Below are 19,786 nucleotides of genomic sequence, written 5' to 3'. Positions count from 1 at the left end.
TTATATGTGGGTAATTGACAGTATGGTGATTGAGGCATCTGTATTAACACATGTACCTCCTGAGTTTTGTCTCTCTGACCACACTTTGTCAGAGCTTTCTGCACCTGCCTTATCCAACATAAACCACTGTGTGCCACTGGAAGAAAACTTGTTCTTTTGCAGCTCTGCCTAATCCCCATTGAAGTTCTTTCATCAGTTTAATGCATATGAGAAATCTGTCATAGGTTTAGTATATAAGGGAAGACACACTAAAAAACTAAACAGAAGAAAACACTGGTTGGTCATTTTAGTAGAACTGTTATCATTTTCAGATGTGATTTTGTGCAAAAACTCTTAAGTCTCTTACAACCTCTGATTTGTTCCTCAAAGAAAATACATGCTTTTAAGTTACTAAATTCTGTGAGAATTAAAAAAAAACCAAACCAACCACAAGATCTAGTTCTTTTAAACCAGTGTATGCTACCTCAATGCTGTAGCACTGAAAATGTGGAAACAAACAACAGTGAAATTGATCTTGTGCACTTTCAGACTCAAGAGACTAATACAAACCAAAATAATACATCTGAATAGCAGAACCTAACTTGGATTTTTATTTTTTGTTTTCATAAAGAAAATCATAAACACATGCTTATTTAGAAGTATGGAGTTTTTTTAAGTAATCATTTCATGGTTGGGAGTCTGTCATATACACAAAGATGTCCTGAAGGTTGTGCAGTTGCTGCGAGATTGACATTTAGCTAATCTAAAACTGTTTTAAATAACTATGATAATAATGTGATATCCATAACAACTGGTAGGTGTTAGAAACCCTCTGGAAATTACTTGTTTAGTTTGACAGACATTTTACAAGATGTGCTTCACATCCTCACCCTCCTACAGCTGAGGAAAGCCATGTGAGCCAACTTAACTTTTTTGGTGTATCTGTGAGGAAAGATGGGAGATGAAGGTGCAGCAAGGCTTCAGTGTAGAAAACAAATAGAAGGAGAGGACTAATAAATAGTCTCAGAGGTTCAGTCTTTAATTCAGCATGAAGAGCAATATAGCGCATAAGGCATAGGATCTGGAAGGGGAACTTAATTTGTTAGGAAGAAAAAGTATCAGGAAGTAAAATATTTAGGGACAGGAATGTATTAAATCATATTAAATAGTCAGGAGGGTAGTGTATTGCTCAGAAATCACTGGTAGTCAGCAGATGGGACAAAGGCTCATTGAGTTCACTGCTGTAGTTCAAAATGCACAGCACTGCACTGTGCGAACTCCTGGATAACACAACCAATTCCATCTTCCAAAGCTTGTTAAAGAAAGCCTATTGCTTTCCCATCCAGAGAGAATAATAACAATTAGCTAATTATGTTACTAGACCATAAAATTTCATTACACATCAGCATTCTATTAGTTAAGGTCATCGATAATATTCAGTTAGTCTCTAAGTGACCTGAGCTGTTGCAGGGCACTCTGAGTTTCTTTCAAGAAGTTGGCATCGCTGTCTCAGACAACATTAAGTTCATTAATCTTGTTTGTGCTGATGTCTTCCTTGGAAAAGTAGCAGACAGCTTCGTTTTATGCTTCCTGTTTGAATACATCAGTATTTGAGACTCTTAAATGCACTTCTGATTCAGGCAGTTAGAAGAGGCACCCTTCATAACTCATCTGTTCTACCAGACTAGGGGAGGTAACAAAGAGGAAAGGTGCAAAGACTCAGAAGGAAAGAAACAGGAATAGATCCACTAGTGCTGAGAAAGGCAGCTCTGGAAGAAAATTTGGGAACTGTGGGAAGGGAAAGAAATGCTGAGGTGGAGATAATACATTAGTAACTGAACAGGATAGAAGAAGTTATGAGGAGGAACAAACTTTGATCATGGACATATCAGTTCTGGAATATTAGATGGACATCAGAGTAGGACAGCGGTGTAATATGAACAAGAAGAGAAGACTGCAGTTGTAGCCGTTGGACCACTACCCATTACTGCTCTCCATGTGAGTGGCAATGAAGACACAATACATAGCTCAAGGGCAATCAAAAGAGACTTCAGGGCCATGGAACGGCTGGTAAGGGAATCTGGAGTACAGGTTATTTTTTCCTCTCTCCTCCCAGTAGCAGGCAGCGACACTGGAAGAAACAGAGGCCCAGTCTATTAATATATGGCTCCGTGGCTGGTGTCACCGACACACTTTTGGTTTTTTTCGATAATGGGATGGCCTACATGGCACCAGGCTTGCTGGCATCAGATGGGATTCACCTTTCTGAAAAGAGGAAGAGGGTCTTTGCTCACAAGCTAGCAGGGCTCATTGACAGAGCTTTAAACTAGGCTGGAAGGGGGAGGGGGATATGATCAGGTTTGCCTGTGACAAGCTGTGGGATGACATGCCAAGGTTAGAGGGTGCCAGCAAGGGCGTGCAGCCTGCTGCTCTGAGACGTTCTGGCTACACTGCAGCACAATAGAAGTTTTACAGAAATGAGCCAGGGGCTCCTGAGGTCATAGGAGCCAAGAGGGAAACACCAGTGAAATACCTCAAAGGAATTTAGGTGTGTTCCTCTATAAAGGTGACACAGCCAACAGCCCAGATGAAGTGCCTCTACACCAACGCATGCAGCATGGGCAACAAACAGGAGGACCTGGAAGCCACCATGCTGCTAGAAAGCTACTACCTAGTTGCCATTACTGAAACTTGGTGGGACGAATTCCATGACTGCAGTGCAGCTATCAGTGGCTACAGGCTGTTTAGAAGGGACAGGCGAGGAAGGAGGGGTGGAGCTGTTGCCCTCTACATCAAGAAATGGATAGATTGTGAAGAGCTGTCTCTGAAGAATAGCCACAAGCAGGTTGAAAACCTATGGGTAAGAATAAGAGACCGAAGCAACAAAGGAAACCTTGTGGTTGGTGTCTACTACAGGCTGCCCGATCAAGGGAAGCCTATTGACGAAGCTGCCTTACTCCAGCTACAGGAGGCATCGTGCTTGCAGGCTCTCGTCCTGCTGAGGGACTTCAACCGCCCTGACATTGTCTGGAAAAGTAGCGCGGTGAGCTGTAGGCAATCCTGGAGTGCATCGAAGATAACTTCTTAAGCCACGTAATAGACAGCCCCACCAGAGGAGATGGTCACCAACCCAAGTGAGCTAATTGGTGATGTCAAGATTGGAGGCAGCCTGGGCTGCAGTGATCATGCACTGGTGGAGTTCGCAGTACTGAGGGATATGAGCCAGGGGAAGAGTAAAGTCAGGACCCTGAATATTAGGAAAGCAAACTTCCAGCTCTTTGATGAGTTAGTCAATAGGACTCCCTGGAAAAATGCCCTCAGGGACAAGGGGGCAGAACAGAGCTGGCAGATCTTTAAGGATGGTTTCCTTAGAACACAAGAGCTCTCAATCCCCAGGTGTAAGAAATCAGGAAAAGGGGGCAAGAGATCAGCATGTCTGAGTCAAGACCTGCTGACCAAACTAAAGGGCAAGAAGGAAATGCCCAGGCAGTGGGAGCAGGGACAGGTATCCTGGGAAGAGTATAGGGACACTGCCCGGTTGTGTAGGGATGGGGTCAGGAAGGCCAAGGCACAGCTGGAGCTGAACTTGGCAAGGGACGCAAAGAATAATAAGAAGGGCAGGTATGTCAGCCGGAAAAGGAAGGTCAAAGAAAGCATCCCCCCTGATGAACACAACTGGCAAACTGGTAACAAGGGGCAAGGAGGAGGCTGAGGTACTCAACAACTTTTTTTGCTTCAGTCTTCACTGGCAACCTCTCTTCCCACACTTCTTGGGTGGATGGACCTGAAGGCAGGGAGTGGAGGAGCAAAGTCCCTCCCACTGTAAGAGAAGATTAGGTTTGTGACCACCTGAGGAACCTGAACATACAGAAGTCTATGGGACCCGATGAGATGCATCCCAGAGTCCTGAGGGAATTGGCTGATGTAGTTGCCAAGCCACTCTCCATGATATTTGAAAAGTCATGGCAGTCAGGTGAAGTCCCCAGTGACTGGAAAAAGGGAAACATTGCACCTGTTTTTAAAAAGGGTAGACCCTGGGAACTACCGCCCTGTCAGCCTCACCTCTGTGCCTGGGAAGATCATGGAACAGATCCTCCTAGAAGCTATGCTAGAGTTTCTATAAATATTAGTATTTATAGAATCAATATAGTAAATATACCAATATGTATAGAATAAATATTAGTAACAAAAGGAGGACTAAGGAGACTCTCCATCATTTATTAGATGAAGGTGGTAACATAGTGACAAAGGATGAGGAGAGAAGGTTGAGGTACTTAATGCTGCCTTTGCCTCAGTCTTTAGTAGTAGAGTCGGTTGTTCCCTGAGTACCCAGACCCCGGAGCTAGTAGATAGGGGCAGGGAGCAGAATGAAGCCCCCGTAATCCAAAGGGAGATGGTGAGGGACCTGCTCCAATACCTGGACATACACAAGTCTATGGGGCCGGATGGGATCCACCTGAGGGTACTGAGGGAGATGGTGGAAGTGCTCACCAAGCCACTTTCCATCATTTACTAGCAGTCCTGGCAAACTGGGGACGTCCCAGTTGACTGGAAGCTAGCAAATGTGACACCCATCCACAAGAAGGGCCGGAAGGATGATCCAGTGAACTACAGTCCTGTTGGTCTGACCTCGGTGCCTGGAAAGGTCATGGAACAGATCATCCTGATGGATGTTGTTTACCTGGACTTTAGTAAGGCCTTTGACACTGTTTCCCACAGCATTCTCCTGGAGAAACTGGCTGCCCATGGCTTGGATGGGAGTACTCTTGGCTGGGTTAAAAATTGGCTGGAGGGCCGGACCCAGAGAGTGGTGGTGAATGGAGTTAAATCCAGCTGGTGGCCAGTCACAAGTGGTGTCCCTCAGGGCTCAGTTACTGGGGCCAGTTCTCTTTAATATCTTTATCAATGATCTGGACGAAGGGATAGAGTGCACCCTCGGTAAGTTTACAGATGACACCAAGTTGGGTGGGAATGTCGATCTACTTGAGGGTAGAAAGGCTCTACAGAGGGACCTGGACAGGCTGGATCGATTGGCCGAGGCCAACGGCATGAGGTTCAACAAGGCCAAGTGCCGGGTCCTGCACTTGGGTCACAACAACCCCATGCAGCGTTAAAAGCTTGGGGAAGAGTGGCTGGAGAGCTGCCTGGCAGAAAAGGACCTGGGGGTGCTGGTCGACTGCTGGCTGAATATGAGCCAGCAGTGTGCCCAGGTGGCCAAGAAGGCCAACAGCATCCTGGCCTGTGTCAGGAATAGTGTGGCCAGCAGGACTAAGGAAGAGATCGTCTTCCTGTACTCAGCACTGGTGAGACTGTACCTGGAATACTGTGTTCGGTTTTGGGTCCCTCACTACAAGAAAGACATTGAGGTGCTGGAGTGTGTCCAGAGAAGGGCAACAAAGCTGGTGAGGGGTCTGGAGCACAAGTCTTATGTGGAGCGGCTGAGGGAGCTGGGGTTGTTTAGCCTGGAGAAGAGGAGGCTGAGGGGAGACCCTATCACTCTCTACAACTACCTGAAAGGAGGTTGTAGAGAGGTGGGGGTCAGTCTCTTCTCCCAAGTAACAAGCGATAGGACAAGAGAAAATGGCCTCAAGTTGCACCAGGGGAGGTTTAGACTGGATATTAGGAAAAATTTCTTCACCAAAAGGGCTGTCAAACATTGGAACAGGCTGCCCAGGGAAGTGTTTGAGGCACCATCCCTGGAGGTATTTAAAAGATGGGTAGACACAGTGCTTAGAGATATGGTTTAGTGATGTTTTTTGTCAGAGTTAGGTTGATGGTTGGACTAGATGATCCGAAAGGTCCCTTCCAACCTAGGCAATTCTATGATTCCATGATTCTAAGGCACATGGATGACAGGGAGGTGATTCGAGACAGTCAGCATGGCTTCACCAAGGGCAAGTCTTGCCTGATGAACCTAGTGGCCTTCTATGATGGAGTGACTCCATCAGTGGATGTTATGGTTTGAGAAAACCCATAAGAATTTATTGTTGTTTAGACAATTATTCTATCACCCAATGACCCCTCCCTACCTGGAAAGGGGAATTGGGGAAAGCAAGGAAACACAAGGGTTGAAATATAAATAGATTTAATAGGATAAGATTAAATAATTAACAATAATAATAAAGAACCAGTACTAATCCCAATACTAATACAAAATATACAAGAACTATACTCAGCCAATTATATCAGTAGGAAGCTGTGCACTCCCAGCAGTGGACAGGAAATGTCAGACACTGCAAGCGCAATGGCTCCAGGAGGAAGGGAAGGCCTCGGGGGTCTGGCACCAGGTCAAGAAGTTTCTCTGGACTGCCGCCATCAAGGGAGAGAGAAACTATGCAGCAAACTTTCTAATTTATACTGAATGTGACGTTCATGGTATGAAATAATCCTGTTTGCCAGCCTGGGTCAAATGCCCAGGCCTTGCTCCTCCTCATCCCTGCACCTGGCAAGGCTTGAAAACACTGAGACCTTAAATCCAGGTCAAAAATAAATTTAAATTTACTTTATAGCCTAGCTGGCTATAAAGTAAATATTTTCACGAATTCAGACACTAGAGTCTTCCAGAAATGGAGTTTTCCCCATCATTAGAAGATAAATTAGTCCTGTGTCGCTCAACCCAGGACACTGGACAAGGACAGAGCTATGGATGTCATCTATCTGGACTTCTGTAAGGCCTTTGACACAGTCCCCCACAACATCCTTCTCTCTACACTGGAGAAATATGGATTTGATGGGTGGACTGTTCAGTGGATGAGGAATTGGCTGGATGGTCACATCCAGAGATTAGTGGTCAACAGCTCAATGTCCAGATGGAGATTGGTGACAAGTGGTGTCCCTCAGGGGTCTGTATTGGGACCAGTACTGTTCAATATCTTCATTAATGACATAGTGGGATTGAGTGCACCCTCAGCAAGTTTGCAGATGACACCAAGCTGAGTGGTGCAGTTAACATGCCTGAGGGACAGGATGCCATCCAGCAGAGCCTGGACAAGCGTGAGAAGTGGGCCTGTGTGAACCCCATGACATTCAACAAGGCCAAGTGCACGGTCCTGCACGTGGGTCAGGGCAACCCCTGTTATCAATACAGGCTGGGGCATGAAGGGAGTGAGAGCAGTCCTGTGGACAAGGACTTGGGGGGCACTGATGGATGAAAAGCTGGACATGCCGACAATGTGCACTTGCAGCCCAGAAAGCCAACCACATCCTGGGCTGCATCAAAAGAAGCGTGGCCAGCAGGTTGAGGGAGGTGATTCTGCCCCTCTACTCCGCTCTGGTGAGACCCCACCTGGAGTACTGCATCCAGCTCTGGAGCCCCCAGCACAGGAAAGAAATGGACCTGTTGGAGCGGGTCCAGAGGAGGGCCACAAAAATGATCAGAGGGATGGAGCACCATGGGGTTGTTCAGCCTGGAGAAGAGAAGGTTCTAGGGAGACCTTATTGTGGCCTGTCAGTACTTAAAGGGGGCTTATAAGAAAGATGGGGAACAAATGTTTTAGCAGGGCCTGTTGCGATAGGACAAAGGGTAATGGCTTTAAACTAAAAGAGGGTAGATTTAGACTAGATATCAAGAAGAAATTTTTCACTATGGGGGTGGTGAGGCACTGGAACAAGTTGCCCAGAGAGGTGGTAGATGCCCCATCCCTGGAAACATTCAAGGTCAGGTTGGATGGGTCTCTATGGAAGCTGATCTAGTTGAAGATGTCCCTGCTCATTGCAGGGAAGGTTGGACTAGCTAACCCTTAAAGGTCCCTTCCAACCCAAATTATTCTATGATTCTAAATAAATTCAGCATTGTAAATAAATTTCCTGTAATGACCATGGCTCCTAAAAAAAATCTAAGGATTTCTAACATCTGAAACAATGCAAAGAAAAACAGGAAGACAATAATCCAGTTTTGTCTAAATCTGCTACAACAAAAGTATGTTCTCATGATGTAAGTTTTCATACTCCTGTTAGTGATAGTCTTGTGCTTAAAGACTCCTAGCTTTCAGAAGAAACAGACAGATTCAGCTTTAATCCGATAAGAGAATGGAGTACATCTGTATCTCCCTGTCAGAGAGTGCTCTCATCACTGAGCAGAAAAAGGTCATTGTTGCCATCTGTAGTGGCTTTATTTTATGTAGGTTCCATTATGCACATGAACCTTATTTGGGTGTTGTGGTTTTGGCCAAATTGGCCAATGGCCTACAACAGATGCTCTCCCCCCACCTCTCGCACAAGGAGAGGAGGAGGAGAGATAAAGAGATTTACAAGTTTAGAAGGAACTAAACTACTTTAATGAAATATTAATAACAAAATAAGAAGGAAATAATGAAATAGATGCAGTATATACAAAACCACATTAAGATCCCAGGATGATGTCACCGGCAGGCACTGGGGAAGTCCCAGACTGGACTCGGTGATGGGTGGGAACTGGATTCCACAGATGGAGTCAGGAACACACAGATCGGGATCAAAGGCAGATGAACAGACAGGGTCCTCCTTGGACATCAGCCATTGAAGAAAAAGACTGACCCTTTGATCCCTCAGCTTTTATACTGAGCATGGGGCAGATGGGATGGAATACCCTGTTGGTCAGTTTTGGGTCACCTGTCCTGTCCGCTCCTCCCTGCAGGTGGGACCCCTCTACGCTTTTCCATTTGCGACCCTCCAACGGGGCAACTAATGAAATTAGCTGACCTTGGTTGTTATAGCAATAAGTATAAGCAAGAGCCTCTCTGCATACCATTCCTTGGCATTAACTGTAAACACTGGTCTTATCACTCTGAAAACGAACCGTTTTCGGCACAACATGCTGTTAATTTCAGAGAGTTAGAAGAGGCCTAGCTAAGAAGTAAAATTACTGAACAGAAACTTGGTTCTGTTTTACCTCAAACCAGGACATTGGGCAATGCCCTGCAGGTGGAATAGGGAAATGAATGATTCATTTATCCATTACTAGTTGAATAACTGCTTGTCTTAAGGACAGAAATTCATCTAATTTTGTAGCAATTCTTTTACAGAAAATGTTGAAATCATTAGGAGCAGTACATGCAAAATGAAGGATTAGATGCTGGTCTTGAATATGCTGGTAAGATTTAGAAATAACAGTCTACTTCTGAAGAACTGATCCTGATTTATATTAAAACAAGTTAAATTTAAATCTGAGCTGTATGTGTTTTATCTTCTTTGGTTAATACCAATATGATTACATTAAAAACCTTTCTTGCCATCTGCCAATTTGAAAAGAAATGCTTATTATGGTTATTTTTTATGCAGAGAGAACAGTCAATTTCTAACAGCTAAGTGATCACAGATCTAATAGCTGTAATTCATATAACAAATAGATTGGTTAAAAATGAAAGAAACAGCAAACACAGCTACAGAAAATGTTAAGGTTTGACTCTTGTTAAACCAGTACTAGATACTATGGATTAAAGCAAGATAAAAAGTACTAGATAGTTAATGCAAGATTAAAAAGTATAAAATATTGCAATATATAAAGTAGAACCTCTAAGTATCTTAGGAGTCTGCAATTAGGTATAGTTTTTAAAAATTCAAATTTAGTTTATCCCAAAGTAATTTTGTGTGTATGTATGTGTGTGTGTTGTATTGCTGTGTGCCTTCTAAGCATAATTTTCAGTGTTTCAGAATTAGAGTTCTTTATTCTGTTATACTGCTGCTTATGCAGTCACTAAAAATACTTATGTTCATATCCTTTGAAAAGAATGTGAGATTTGATCCATTTCCAGCAAATATGTGTTTTCATATGCAGTTAAGGATTTGACTGAATAAACGAAAAATTTCTGTCAGGTACCCAATTTTTCAGGGAAAATATTCAGGGACTTAAGACTATCAAATGTTTTCAGAGTTGGAATCACTAAGAATAGGAAGAAATATTATAGCAAGCGCCTAAAAAGATATCTTTAAGGTATTGGGGAGGGAACCCTTTTTGTTCTGCCACCATAGCTTTATTCTGTATTTACGCTAAGATGCAGGAAAGACCATATATGGTATAATTTACATGGTAGAATTATATGGATATAATTATATGGTATAATTTTTCAACAAACACAGAGTTCGCTTTAAAAGTGAAACTAGATGTGGCTTAAGAGAAATGAATATATAATAGTCCAGCTAAAAGTAATAAAGCTCCTAGTAAGGGGAGGTTTATTATCATGCTTATGGTATTGCTCCTGAAGTAACACAGACCACAGCAATTGCAATTTGTACTCCAGTCATTTCCTGTCTTTTTGATGAGTTCTACTTTGTAATGGATTGGCAGGTGGGATTGATCTTCCTTTGTCCCTTCTAAGTCCAGCATGATTTCTTTTCAATTTTCAGTCTTTTCCAATTGTCTCTTTTTTCCTTATTGGCTGCATTTTTTTGCTTGTTTAAGCATTCTTGATTGTACAGCTTACCACTGCTGTGATTCTTACCAGTTTTCATTGGCATGTACAAACGTTAGTAGTCATCCTTGATAGGCCATGGAAGTGCTAAGGTTGTTCTTTCCTTTTAGGAAGGTTCTGGCCAATTCTGTGAAACCTTCATGGTCCCATTTGATTTCTGATGTCACTTGGAGGGACAGGAACCCTTGAGGACCATGGAAAACCACACAGGTTCTCTCTCATTGGAGACAGATTATGGCAAGTCCTTGCATCAAATATTCCTTTGAGATTGTTTCCTTTTCCTGCCCACTGAGCCACATATACAGAAATAAACCAGGGCCTATCTGTTTTCTTACCCCAGGATATGACTGAGCATATTCTTCCCTGGTGTCACTGAAATCAGTGGCAGAAGGTACATGCTTTCTAGGCAACATATGGTCTCCTTCATTAGAAATGATGGTGAACCTCAAATACAAGAATTAACAGGTTTTAATATGCAATATTCATTTGAACTGAACTTCAGTAAAATTGTATTAGCACAAACTGATAGGATTTTCCTTTAAATAGAGTGTTTAAGCTTTGTTCCTGACAAAAGAGCTGGACTTAATATTTTGACTGGACCCTGGATCTAGGTATAAATAATGACCTTATGTCATAAAGAACCTATTTTACTAGTTTAAATAGACATTGTCTGCTGTAGGTCTTACAGTGTTTAGCCTAGATTGATATTAATAAATTATTTGAGCATAGCGGCCCAATCTAGTGTTGCTGCAAATAATTTATCAGGCTGCGAGGAAATCCACAAGTCTAATTTTATTTCATATACAGGAGGGTCATTTGAAGTATCAGTTTAACCACAGGAAATTCAATCACTGTAAAGAATACCAGCAACCTTTTATTGTGAAAGCTTCATTTTTATTATTCATAGGCTAGAAATCTGAAAGAATGCTGAAATTTTTTTTTTTTGTTTCTTAGCAGTAGTGTTCAGAAATGCCATTAGGTTTAGGTTATTTAGAAAAGCAAGTTTCTCTAGTTGTTATAAAACCCAGTTTTGGGGGTTGTCTTACTGTTTAACATCATTATGTAGCAAACCAATAGCAAGAATGTCTGAACATGAAATGGCTGAAATCACAACTCTTCAATCTTGCCACTTACTGCCTATTGAAAGTACCTTTGGAAGGGGCATTGAAAACCTAATTCTCAGGTAGGAGTGAGTAAATCACTTCTTTAGCACTCACAGAAACAGTTAAGTTTATAAAGTAGTATGTTTATTGCCATGCAGCATTCTCAGCCTACAAAAGTGAGATTTGATGTCCGATTTTACAGCCAGGCATGAGAATTGGTTCCTGGATCTGGGTACATTATTTTCTTAGTGTCCTAAGAAATTAATTGGAGGTGTAGGATTACTCTTGATTTCAATTTTTATTTTCAAAATTGTTATTAGCTCTCTGAAAAAAAATCTTGAACCTTCCATTCTCCTCACAGTGCAGTATCACGTGACTAATAATTTAAACACAGGGGGGGAAAGGAAATTCAGGCAGAAACTATAGAACCAAAAGACTACAACTGACTTGTTTCTAATTAGTGATAAGTGTTTCTGATTAGATTGCTTGAAACAGTAGGGAAGTGGATTTGATGACCCTCAGGTCCTCACAGTCCCATTCCTAACTAAAATTTTTCTCTTTTATTGCAGTCCAGAAGATGGTGAAATTCATCCTGAAATCTGTAGATTATACATCCAGTTGCAGTGTTGCTTAGAAATGTACACAACAGAAATGCTTAAGTCCATGTGTCTGCTAGGATCGCTGCAGTTTCATCAAAAAGGTATTGAATTGCACAAATATACAGATGCTGATTTAAAAAAAAGAACAGTCTTTTGGAGCATGCATGGGTATTCATGAAAGACAAAGCTCCAAACTGTAAAATGAACTATACCACTGAAGCTTTTAATCTACTGAAAAAAATTGTATTTCTATTTCATTATCATCATTCTTACAAAAGTGTGTCATATTAGGCATGTATCACTAATGTCCTCGCAGTTTAGAAGGTGGAAATTGTTTTTAAAAGAGTGGTCCCAAACCAAAAGTTTTAGCTGTCATTAGTCAGATTAGTGAGCAAGCTATCTTAGTCATTTTATTAGAGTAACTACTGCAAAATTAAAGGTTTTGAAAAATTTCAGTTCACGCATATCATGGTGTTTTGTTTCAGGTCGGGTTTCAACAATAACGTGTTTGCTTTGTTATGAGCTTTATAGGAGTTACAGCCAGGATGCCCTGTGTCCATGTTTTTCTTCATAGGAGAATCTGTCTAGCCAGACTGCAATTCCAGTCATGCTCAGTAGTCAGAGGATGTCGGTAGGACAGTAATTAAAATAGAAGGTAACAAGGAGCTTGACCTATAACACAGGCTACCTAATGATTTAAAATCCCTTTAAAAGTCCCTATCTTCTGTTTGATACATCATTATTAAAGAACTGTTACTCAAACTAAAGTTTTCTTTTTTTCTGTTCCCTTTTCAGCATAAGAGTTTGTTTTGTTCCATTATTTTTAATTTATGCTTCCAAAAAATTACTTGCATATCCTGAATGAACCATTTTAGAGGCTGTCTAATCAAGTCACTGTGCTTGCCATTTACTTTACACAAATTCAAGCGTTCCGAAGTCTCAGAGTATACTACAGACACAGCATTTTCTCCTCCTACTCTGACAAAGAAAGTGTGAGAACACACTGATGACTTACGGTAGTAAGGAAGTTCACTTCACATTTCATACTAATGAGCAAGTCCCTCAAATATTTTGGATGCCTGTAAAGCATCATTTCCCAGGTGGGCTCCTAGGAATTGTGTCAGGTGATCTTTACAGGCCAGTCAGCCTCACCTCTGTGCCTGGCAAGATCATGGAGCAGATCCTTGTGGAAACTCTGCTAAGGCACATGGAAAATAAGGAGGTGATTGGTGACAGCCAGCATGGCTTCACTAAGGGCAAGTCATGCCTGACAAATTTGGTGACCTTCTACGACAGGGTTACAGCATTGGTGGATAAGCGGAGAGCAACAGACGTCATCTACCTGGACTTATGCAAAGCGTTTGACACTGTCCCGCATGACATCTTGGTCTCTAAATTGGAGAGACATGGATATGATGGATGGACCACTCGGTGGATAAGGAACTGGCTAGATGGCCGCACTCAGTGGGTTGCGGTCAACATCTCAATGTCCAAGTGGAAACCAGTGATGAGTGGCATTCCTCAGAAGGCTCCCGGGAGACCATATAGCGGCCTTCCAGTATCTGAAAGGGGTCTACAAGAAAGCTGGAGAGGGACTTTTTACAAGGGCATGTAGTGATAGGACAAGGGATTATGGCTTTAAACTGGAAAAGGGTAGATTTAGATTAGATATCAGGAAGACATTTTTCACTATGAGGGTGTGAGGCACTGGAACAGGTTGCCCAGGGAAGTTGTGGATGCCCCATCCCTGGAAGTGTTCAAGACCAGCCTGGATGGGGCTTTGAGCAGCCTGGTCTAGTGGGTGGTGTCTCTGACCATGGCAGGGAGGTTGGAACTAGATGATCTTTAAGGTCCCTTCCAACCTAAACCATTCTATAATTCTATGATCTCTGATGGAGCTGACTCTGGTGCTGTGTTTCCAGCACTGTGATGTCAGTATTTCAGCTGCTTTAGCCACACTGCCTTTTGGGCTGAATAGTTGTATCATAGATATCCTGGTTCTCAGCTCTCCTTTGCACACAGTATGTATGTTTTGCCTTTTGTAATGGTTGACCCCCATGTAATAAGCTACTGATGAACAAAAGGAGTAACTGGTATAACTTGAAGAGTTATTTAAAATAAGAGCATTTCTGATCACACTGATGACTGTATTGTTATGAAAATTTTCTATCTAGGAAAGAAACATCTCAGTCAGCAGAAACTGATTACTTTAAGTATAATGACCATACTGAGGTATTTGTTGTGTAAGATATTTGAGGGCTAGTGTTTGGTGGAGCAATATGGCAGGGTTTTAGTACTAAACTGATCTCTTACTATCCCTTTTGTGTTATTTATCCAGCACTTCCAGCTTTTAGCAAAAGACAGATAAATATTAAGAGCATCTTATGGTTAAAAAGCTGCCCACCTTTATAAAACTAGATACTAGATTCAGAACTGAAATCTACCCCACAGAGCATGTTTACACAAAGGAGATGTCCTTTCTTTAGTGAAAATGTATCTAATAATTTCATGTTTGATTAGCCATCTACTAAAAGGAAGATGTAGAAATGCAGATAATTTACTGAACAGGTTACTCAGTAACCTCATTACTCTGTGATGGCATGCACTTATTGGGACTGTATCTGTGCTAATTGTAACTACTCTTTTCCCAGATAATATCTCAGCAGAATATACCAGGTAAAGACAAGACAAAGTTCTGTAATGAACTGTAATGAAGGTCTTGTAATTAACCTTATGTATTTTCTGTCATGCTGAAAGATCCCATTGTTTTTCACATCTAGCTATAGGATATAGCTACAGTCAGTGATACTTTTTTAATGAAAATAAGAATTAGAGGTTTATAATTGCTCAATTGAGCTTCTCATTGATTTTCTCAATGTCCTGGATCCAGCAGGGATAGGGTTAATTCTCCCCAGGACAGGTATTCCATGCCATGTGAGCCATACCCAATCTGAGCTGCTGGGGGAGGGGGCAGAAAGTCCCTGCTTGGAGCGGGCTGGGGCATCCGGAGTCTGGTCAGTGAGCGGCGGGGAGCGGCGGTTCCGTAATCGTGTTTGTATATTCCTCTGTCCGTGTTACTGTTGTTGTTTTCTTGTTCCCTTTGCTGTTCTGTTAAATTGCCTTTGTCTCAACCCAAGAGTCTTGCCTTTTTCTTACGATTCTTCCTGTATTGGGAAGGCCCGAGCGAGTGGTTCTTTGTTGCCGTCTGAGGCTAAACCACGACAGTCCTTTTTGGTGCCCAACGTGGGGCTCGAAGGGTTGAGATAACGACAGAATCCAACTACAGCTTGGAAAAACGAATTTGTTGTATGCATTTATTGTATTAGGTAAATAGTCGCTGGTCACCATGTTGCTTGGTTTGTTCTCATGGCTGTGTTATGTAAATTCCTATATGGCTTATGTACTCCCTGCGATGCTGTTTATTGGGTCTGGGAGAGGGACGAGGATTATCATTCTGCTGTCCTGTGCGATATCTGTTTATGATATGATAACATCACTGTTCAGACAGCTATTTTGGGGTGTTTATGTGGTATTGCTGTCCTGCCCATACATTGGACACCGTCTCTCAGAATTTATTAATAATTACACCCAGTCTGTGGGGGAAACAGGGGGGGACACTTTCCCCAGCTCTTTTGCCTCCCTTTTCTCCTTCGGGTCAGGTATGACAACTTTTGAGAATTTTGAATATCCTTGGGATACTCAAACCAGCATGTTCCTATTGTTATGTCTCCTGAATATGTTCCAGGTCTTGTTTAGAGTTAAACGACTACTTAAGACTACCACCCGGAGATCTGCTCCGAGGCTGGATAGTCAGGGGTGGCAGGGCATGTGGGAGAACATGGGCAGGTACCTAGAGAGCTTCTCACCTCCAGTGGTCTGGGACTTCACCCCTGAACAATTACAGGACCCTGATAGAGTAGTAGAATATCTGAAGGGAAAATGCTGTGGCTATTCCAGAGAGGCACAACTCACCGCACTGTGCTGGGCCCTGGCCAGTATCTACCAGGCACTGCTCAGTGTTATGCAGCACCCTCAGGGGGAAGAGATGGAAACCAGACCAGCAGCCACTGCGGCTACTGCAATCCCTGCGGCAGCCACTGCAGCTACTGCAACCCCTGTGGCAGCCACTGCAGCTAGTCCAGCCTTTGCACCAGCCACTGCAGCTACTCGAACCCCTGTGGCAGCCACTGCCACTAAACCAGGGAACCAACCCGTGCCAGTATCAGTTGCCCCCATACAGAAGAAGAAGTACACAAAGAAATCAGTTCGCTCAGTAAGAGATGATGATGAACCAGGGTCATCACGAGAGCAGGAGGAAGAGGCAGAACCAGAGATAATTACTCAATCCCTATCCTTGAGTGAGTTGCGGGATATGCGAAAAGATTTTAGCCGACTTTCAGGCGAGCACATTGTCACCTGGCTGCTCCGGTGCTGGGATAACGGGGCCAGTAGCCTGGAATTAGAGGGTAGGGAGGCCAGGCAGCTGGGATCCCTGTCTAGGGAAGGCGGCATTGACAAGGCAATTGGGAAGAAGACCCAAGCCCTCAGCCTCTGGAAACGACTCCTGTCAGGCGTGAGGGAGAGGTACCCCTTCAGCGAGGATGTTGTATGTCAGCCAAGCAAGTGGACTACCATGGAAAGAGGTATCCAGTACCTGAGAGAATTAGCCGTGCGGGAGATGATTTATTATGACCTGGACAATGCAGACTTGCCCACAGACCCTGATGAGGTGCAGTGCACAAGGCCCATGTGGCGGAAGTTTGTACGGAGCGCACCATCGTCATATGCCAACTCCCTGGCAGTAATGGAATGGAAAGGTGAAGAGGGACCAACGGTGGATGAGGTGGCTGGCTGGCTGGCTCCGGCGATATGAAGAAAGTCTCTCTTCCCCCCTTGTCTCAGCTGTGGAGAAACTGTCGCGGAAGGTCCAGCAACTTGAAGAGAATATGTCCTACTCCCCACCTGCACGGGCCAGTATCTCAGCTATTAGAAGCAGGCATTTCCCCACTCAAGAGAGAGAGTACAGAGGGTACACACCACGAGGCACCCTGTGGTTCTACCTGCGTGACCACGGAGAGGACATGAGGAAGTGGGATGGACAACCTACTTTGATCCTGCGGACACGGGTACAGGAGTTGCAAGGAAGGACAACCACAAAAGGGGATCCCTCCAGGAAAAGTGCCGCCCCAGTTTCCAGCGGGCAGTTCCCCAGACAGAGCAGAAGGCCTGATCTTGCTTCTGATCCTCTTGAAGGAACTTCCAAGTCATTTCTGCAAGAAGTGAGTAATGGATACTATGACCAGTATTAGAGGGGCCCTGCCTCCGGCCAGGTGGAGGAAAGGGACAACTGGGTTTATTGGACGGTGTGGATTCGATGGCCTGGCACATCAGACCCACAGGAGTATAAGGCTCTAGTGGACACGGGTGCGCAGTGTACTTTAATACCATCAAGCTATAGAGGGGCAGAACCCATTTGTATTTCTGGGGTGACAGGGGGATCCCAAGAGTTGACTGTACTGGAGGCGGAAGTGAGCCTAACTGGGAATGAGTGGCAAAAGCATCCCGTTGTGACTGGCCCAGAGGCTCCGTGCATCCTTGGCATAGATTACCTCAGGAGAGGGTATTTTAAGGACCCAAAAGGGTACTAGTGGGCCTTTGGCATAGCTGCCTTGGAGACGGAGGAAGTTAAACAGTTGTCTACCTTGCCTGGTCTCTCAGAGGATTCTTCTGTTGTGGGGTTGTTGAGGGTCGAAGAACAACAGGTGCCGATTGCTACCACAACGGTGCACGCCGAGTACAGTTCCCTACTCCTGCTGGCCACACTGTTCCTGATACAAGACAGAATGCCGTTGGCCTTCTTGGCCACCTGGGCACACTGCTGGCTCATGTTAAGCTGGCCGTCCACCAGCACCCCCAGGTCATTTTTTGCCGGGCAGCTTTCCAGCCACTCTGCCCCAAGCCTGTAGCGTTGCTTGGGGTTGTTGTGACCAAAATGCAGGACCCGGAACTTGGCCTTATTAAACCTCATCCAGTTGGCCTTGGCCCATCGATCCAGCCTGTCCAGGTCCCTCTGTAGAGCCTTCCTACCCTCAAGCAGATCAACACTCCCACCTAGTTTGGTGTCATCTGCAAACTTACTGAGGGTGCACTCAATCCCCTCATCCAGATCATTGATAAAGATATTCAACAAAACTGGCCCCCAAACTGAGCCCTGAGGGACACCACTGGTGACCGGCCGCCAACCAGATTTTGCTCCATTAATCACAACTCGCTGGGCACGGCCATCCAGCCAGTTTTTAAACCCACCAAAGAGGACACTTGTCTATGCCATGATTCTCCAGTTTCTCCAGGAGAATGCTGTGGGGGACGGTGCCAAAGGCCTTACCAAAGTCCAGATAGACAACGTCCACAGCCTCCCCCGCATCCAGAAGGCGGGTCACATGGTCATAGAAAGAGATCAGGTTGGTTAAGCAGGACCTCCCTTTCCTAAACCCATGCTGGCTGGCCCTGATCCCTTGGCTGCCCTGCACTTGCCGTGAGAGCTCACTCAAGATGATCCTCTCCATGATCTTTCCTGGTACCGAGGTCAGGCTGACAGGCCTGTAGTTCCCCGCATCCTCCTTCCGACCCTTCTTGTAGATGGGCGTCACATTAGCCACCCTCCAGTCATCTGGTACCTGCCCTGTTGACCAAGATTGTTGATAAATGACGGAGAGAGGCTTGGTGAGCTCTCCCGCCAGCTCCCCGAGTACTCTTGGGTGAATCCCATCCGGCCCCATAGACTTGTGTGCGTCTAGGTGCAGAAGCAGATCATTGACTACTTCCTCCTGGATTATGGGTGGGTTTTTCTGCTCTCCATCCTTATCTTTCAGCTCAGGAGGCTGAACCCCCTGGGGATAGCTGGTCTGACTATTGAAGACAGAGGCAAAGAAGGCATTATCTCAGCCTTCTCCTCGTCCTTGGTTGCAACTTTCCCCCCGGCATCCAGTAAGGGATGGAGATTCTCCCTGGCTCTCTTTTTGTTGATGTATTTATAAAAGCTTTTTTTGTTGTCCTTTATGTTAGTGGCCAAGTTGAGCTCCAGCTAGGCTTTTGCCTTCCTAATTTTCTCTCTGTATAACCTAACGAGATCTCCGTACTCCTCCTGAGTTGCCTGTCCCTTCTTCCAAAGGTGGTAAGCCCTCCTTTTATTCCTAAGTCCCATCAGAAGTTCCTTATTCATCCAGGGTGGCCATTTTCCCCGCCCTTTAGACTTGCGACACCTGGGGACAGCCTGCTCCTGGGCCTTTAAGATTTCCTTCTTGAAGGGCGTCCAGCCTTCCTGGACCCCTTTGCCCTTCAGGACTATCTCCCAAGGGACTCTCTCAACCAGTGTTCTGAACAGGCCAAAGTCTGCCCTCCAGAAGTCCAAGGTGGAGGTTTTGCTAACCCCCCTCCTTACATCACTACCAATTGAAAACTTGACCATTTCATGATCACTAAACCCAAGACGACCTCCAACCACCACATCTCCCACTAGTCCTTCTCTGTTTCTGAGCAGTAGGTCTAGCGAGGCACCTCCCCTGGTAGGCTCGCCTACCAGTTGTGTCAGGAAGTTATCTTCCATGCACTCGAGGAACCTCCTAGCCTGCCTGCTCTCTGCTGTGTTGTATTTCCACCAGATACCCGGCAGGTTGAAGTCCCCAACCAGAACAAGGGCTGGCGATTGCGAGACTTC

At 44.4% G+C, this 19,786-nt stretch overlaps 1 protein-coding gene across 1 annotated transcript in view; it reads left to right on the top strand.

The window, feature by feature from the left end:
• The window catches only part of LOC128901952 (regulator of G-protein signaling 7-binding protein-like), an 86,778-nt gene that overhangs the window by 34,122 nt on the left and 32,870 nt on the right, over window positions 1-19,786 (top strand). The window contains exon 3 of the mRNA XM_054184153.1: window positions 12,040-12,170. Coding sequence (XP_054040128.1) covers window positions 12,040-12,170 — 131 coding nt within the window. The remainder of the gene's footprint in view (window positions 1-12,039; window positions 12,171-19,786) is intronic.

This window comes from Rissa tridactyla, chromosome W (genome assembly GCF_028500815.1).
Source record: "Rissa tridactyla isolate bRisTri1 chromosome W, bRisTri1.patW.cur.20221130, whole genome shotgun sequence".
In the NCBI taxonomy this organism is placed as follows: Eukaryota; Metazoa; Chordata; class Aves; order Charadriiformes; family Laridae; genus Rissa; species Rissa tridactyla.
Note: the sequence above shows the minus strand (reverse complement) of the source record. Positions and strands in the feature narration are given on the sequence as shown.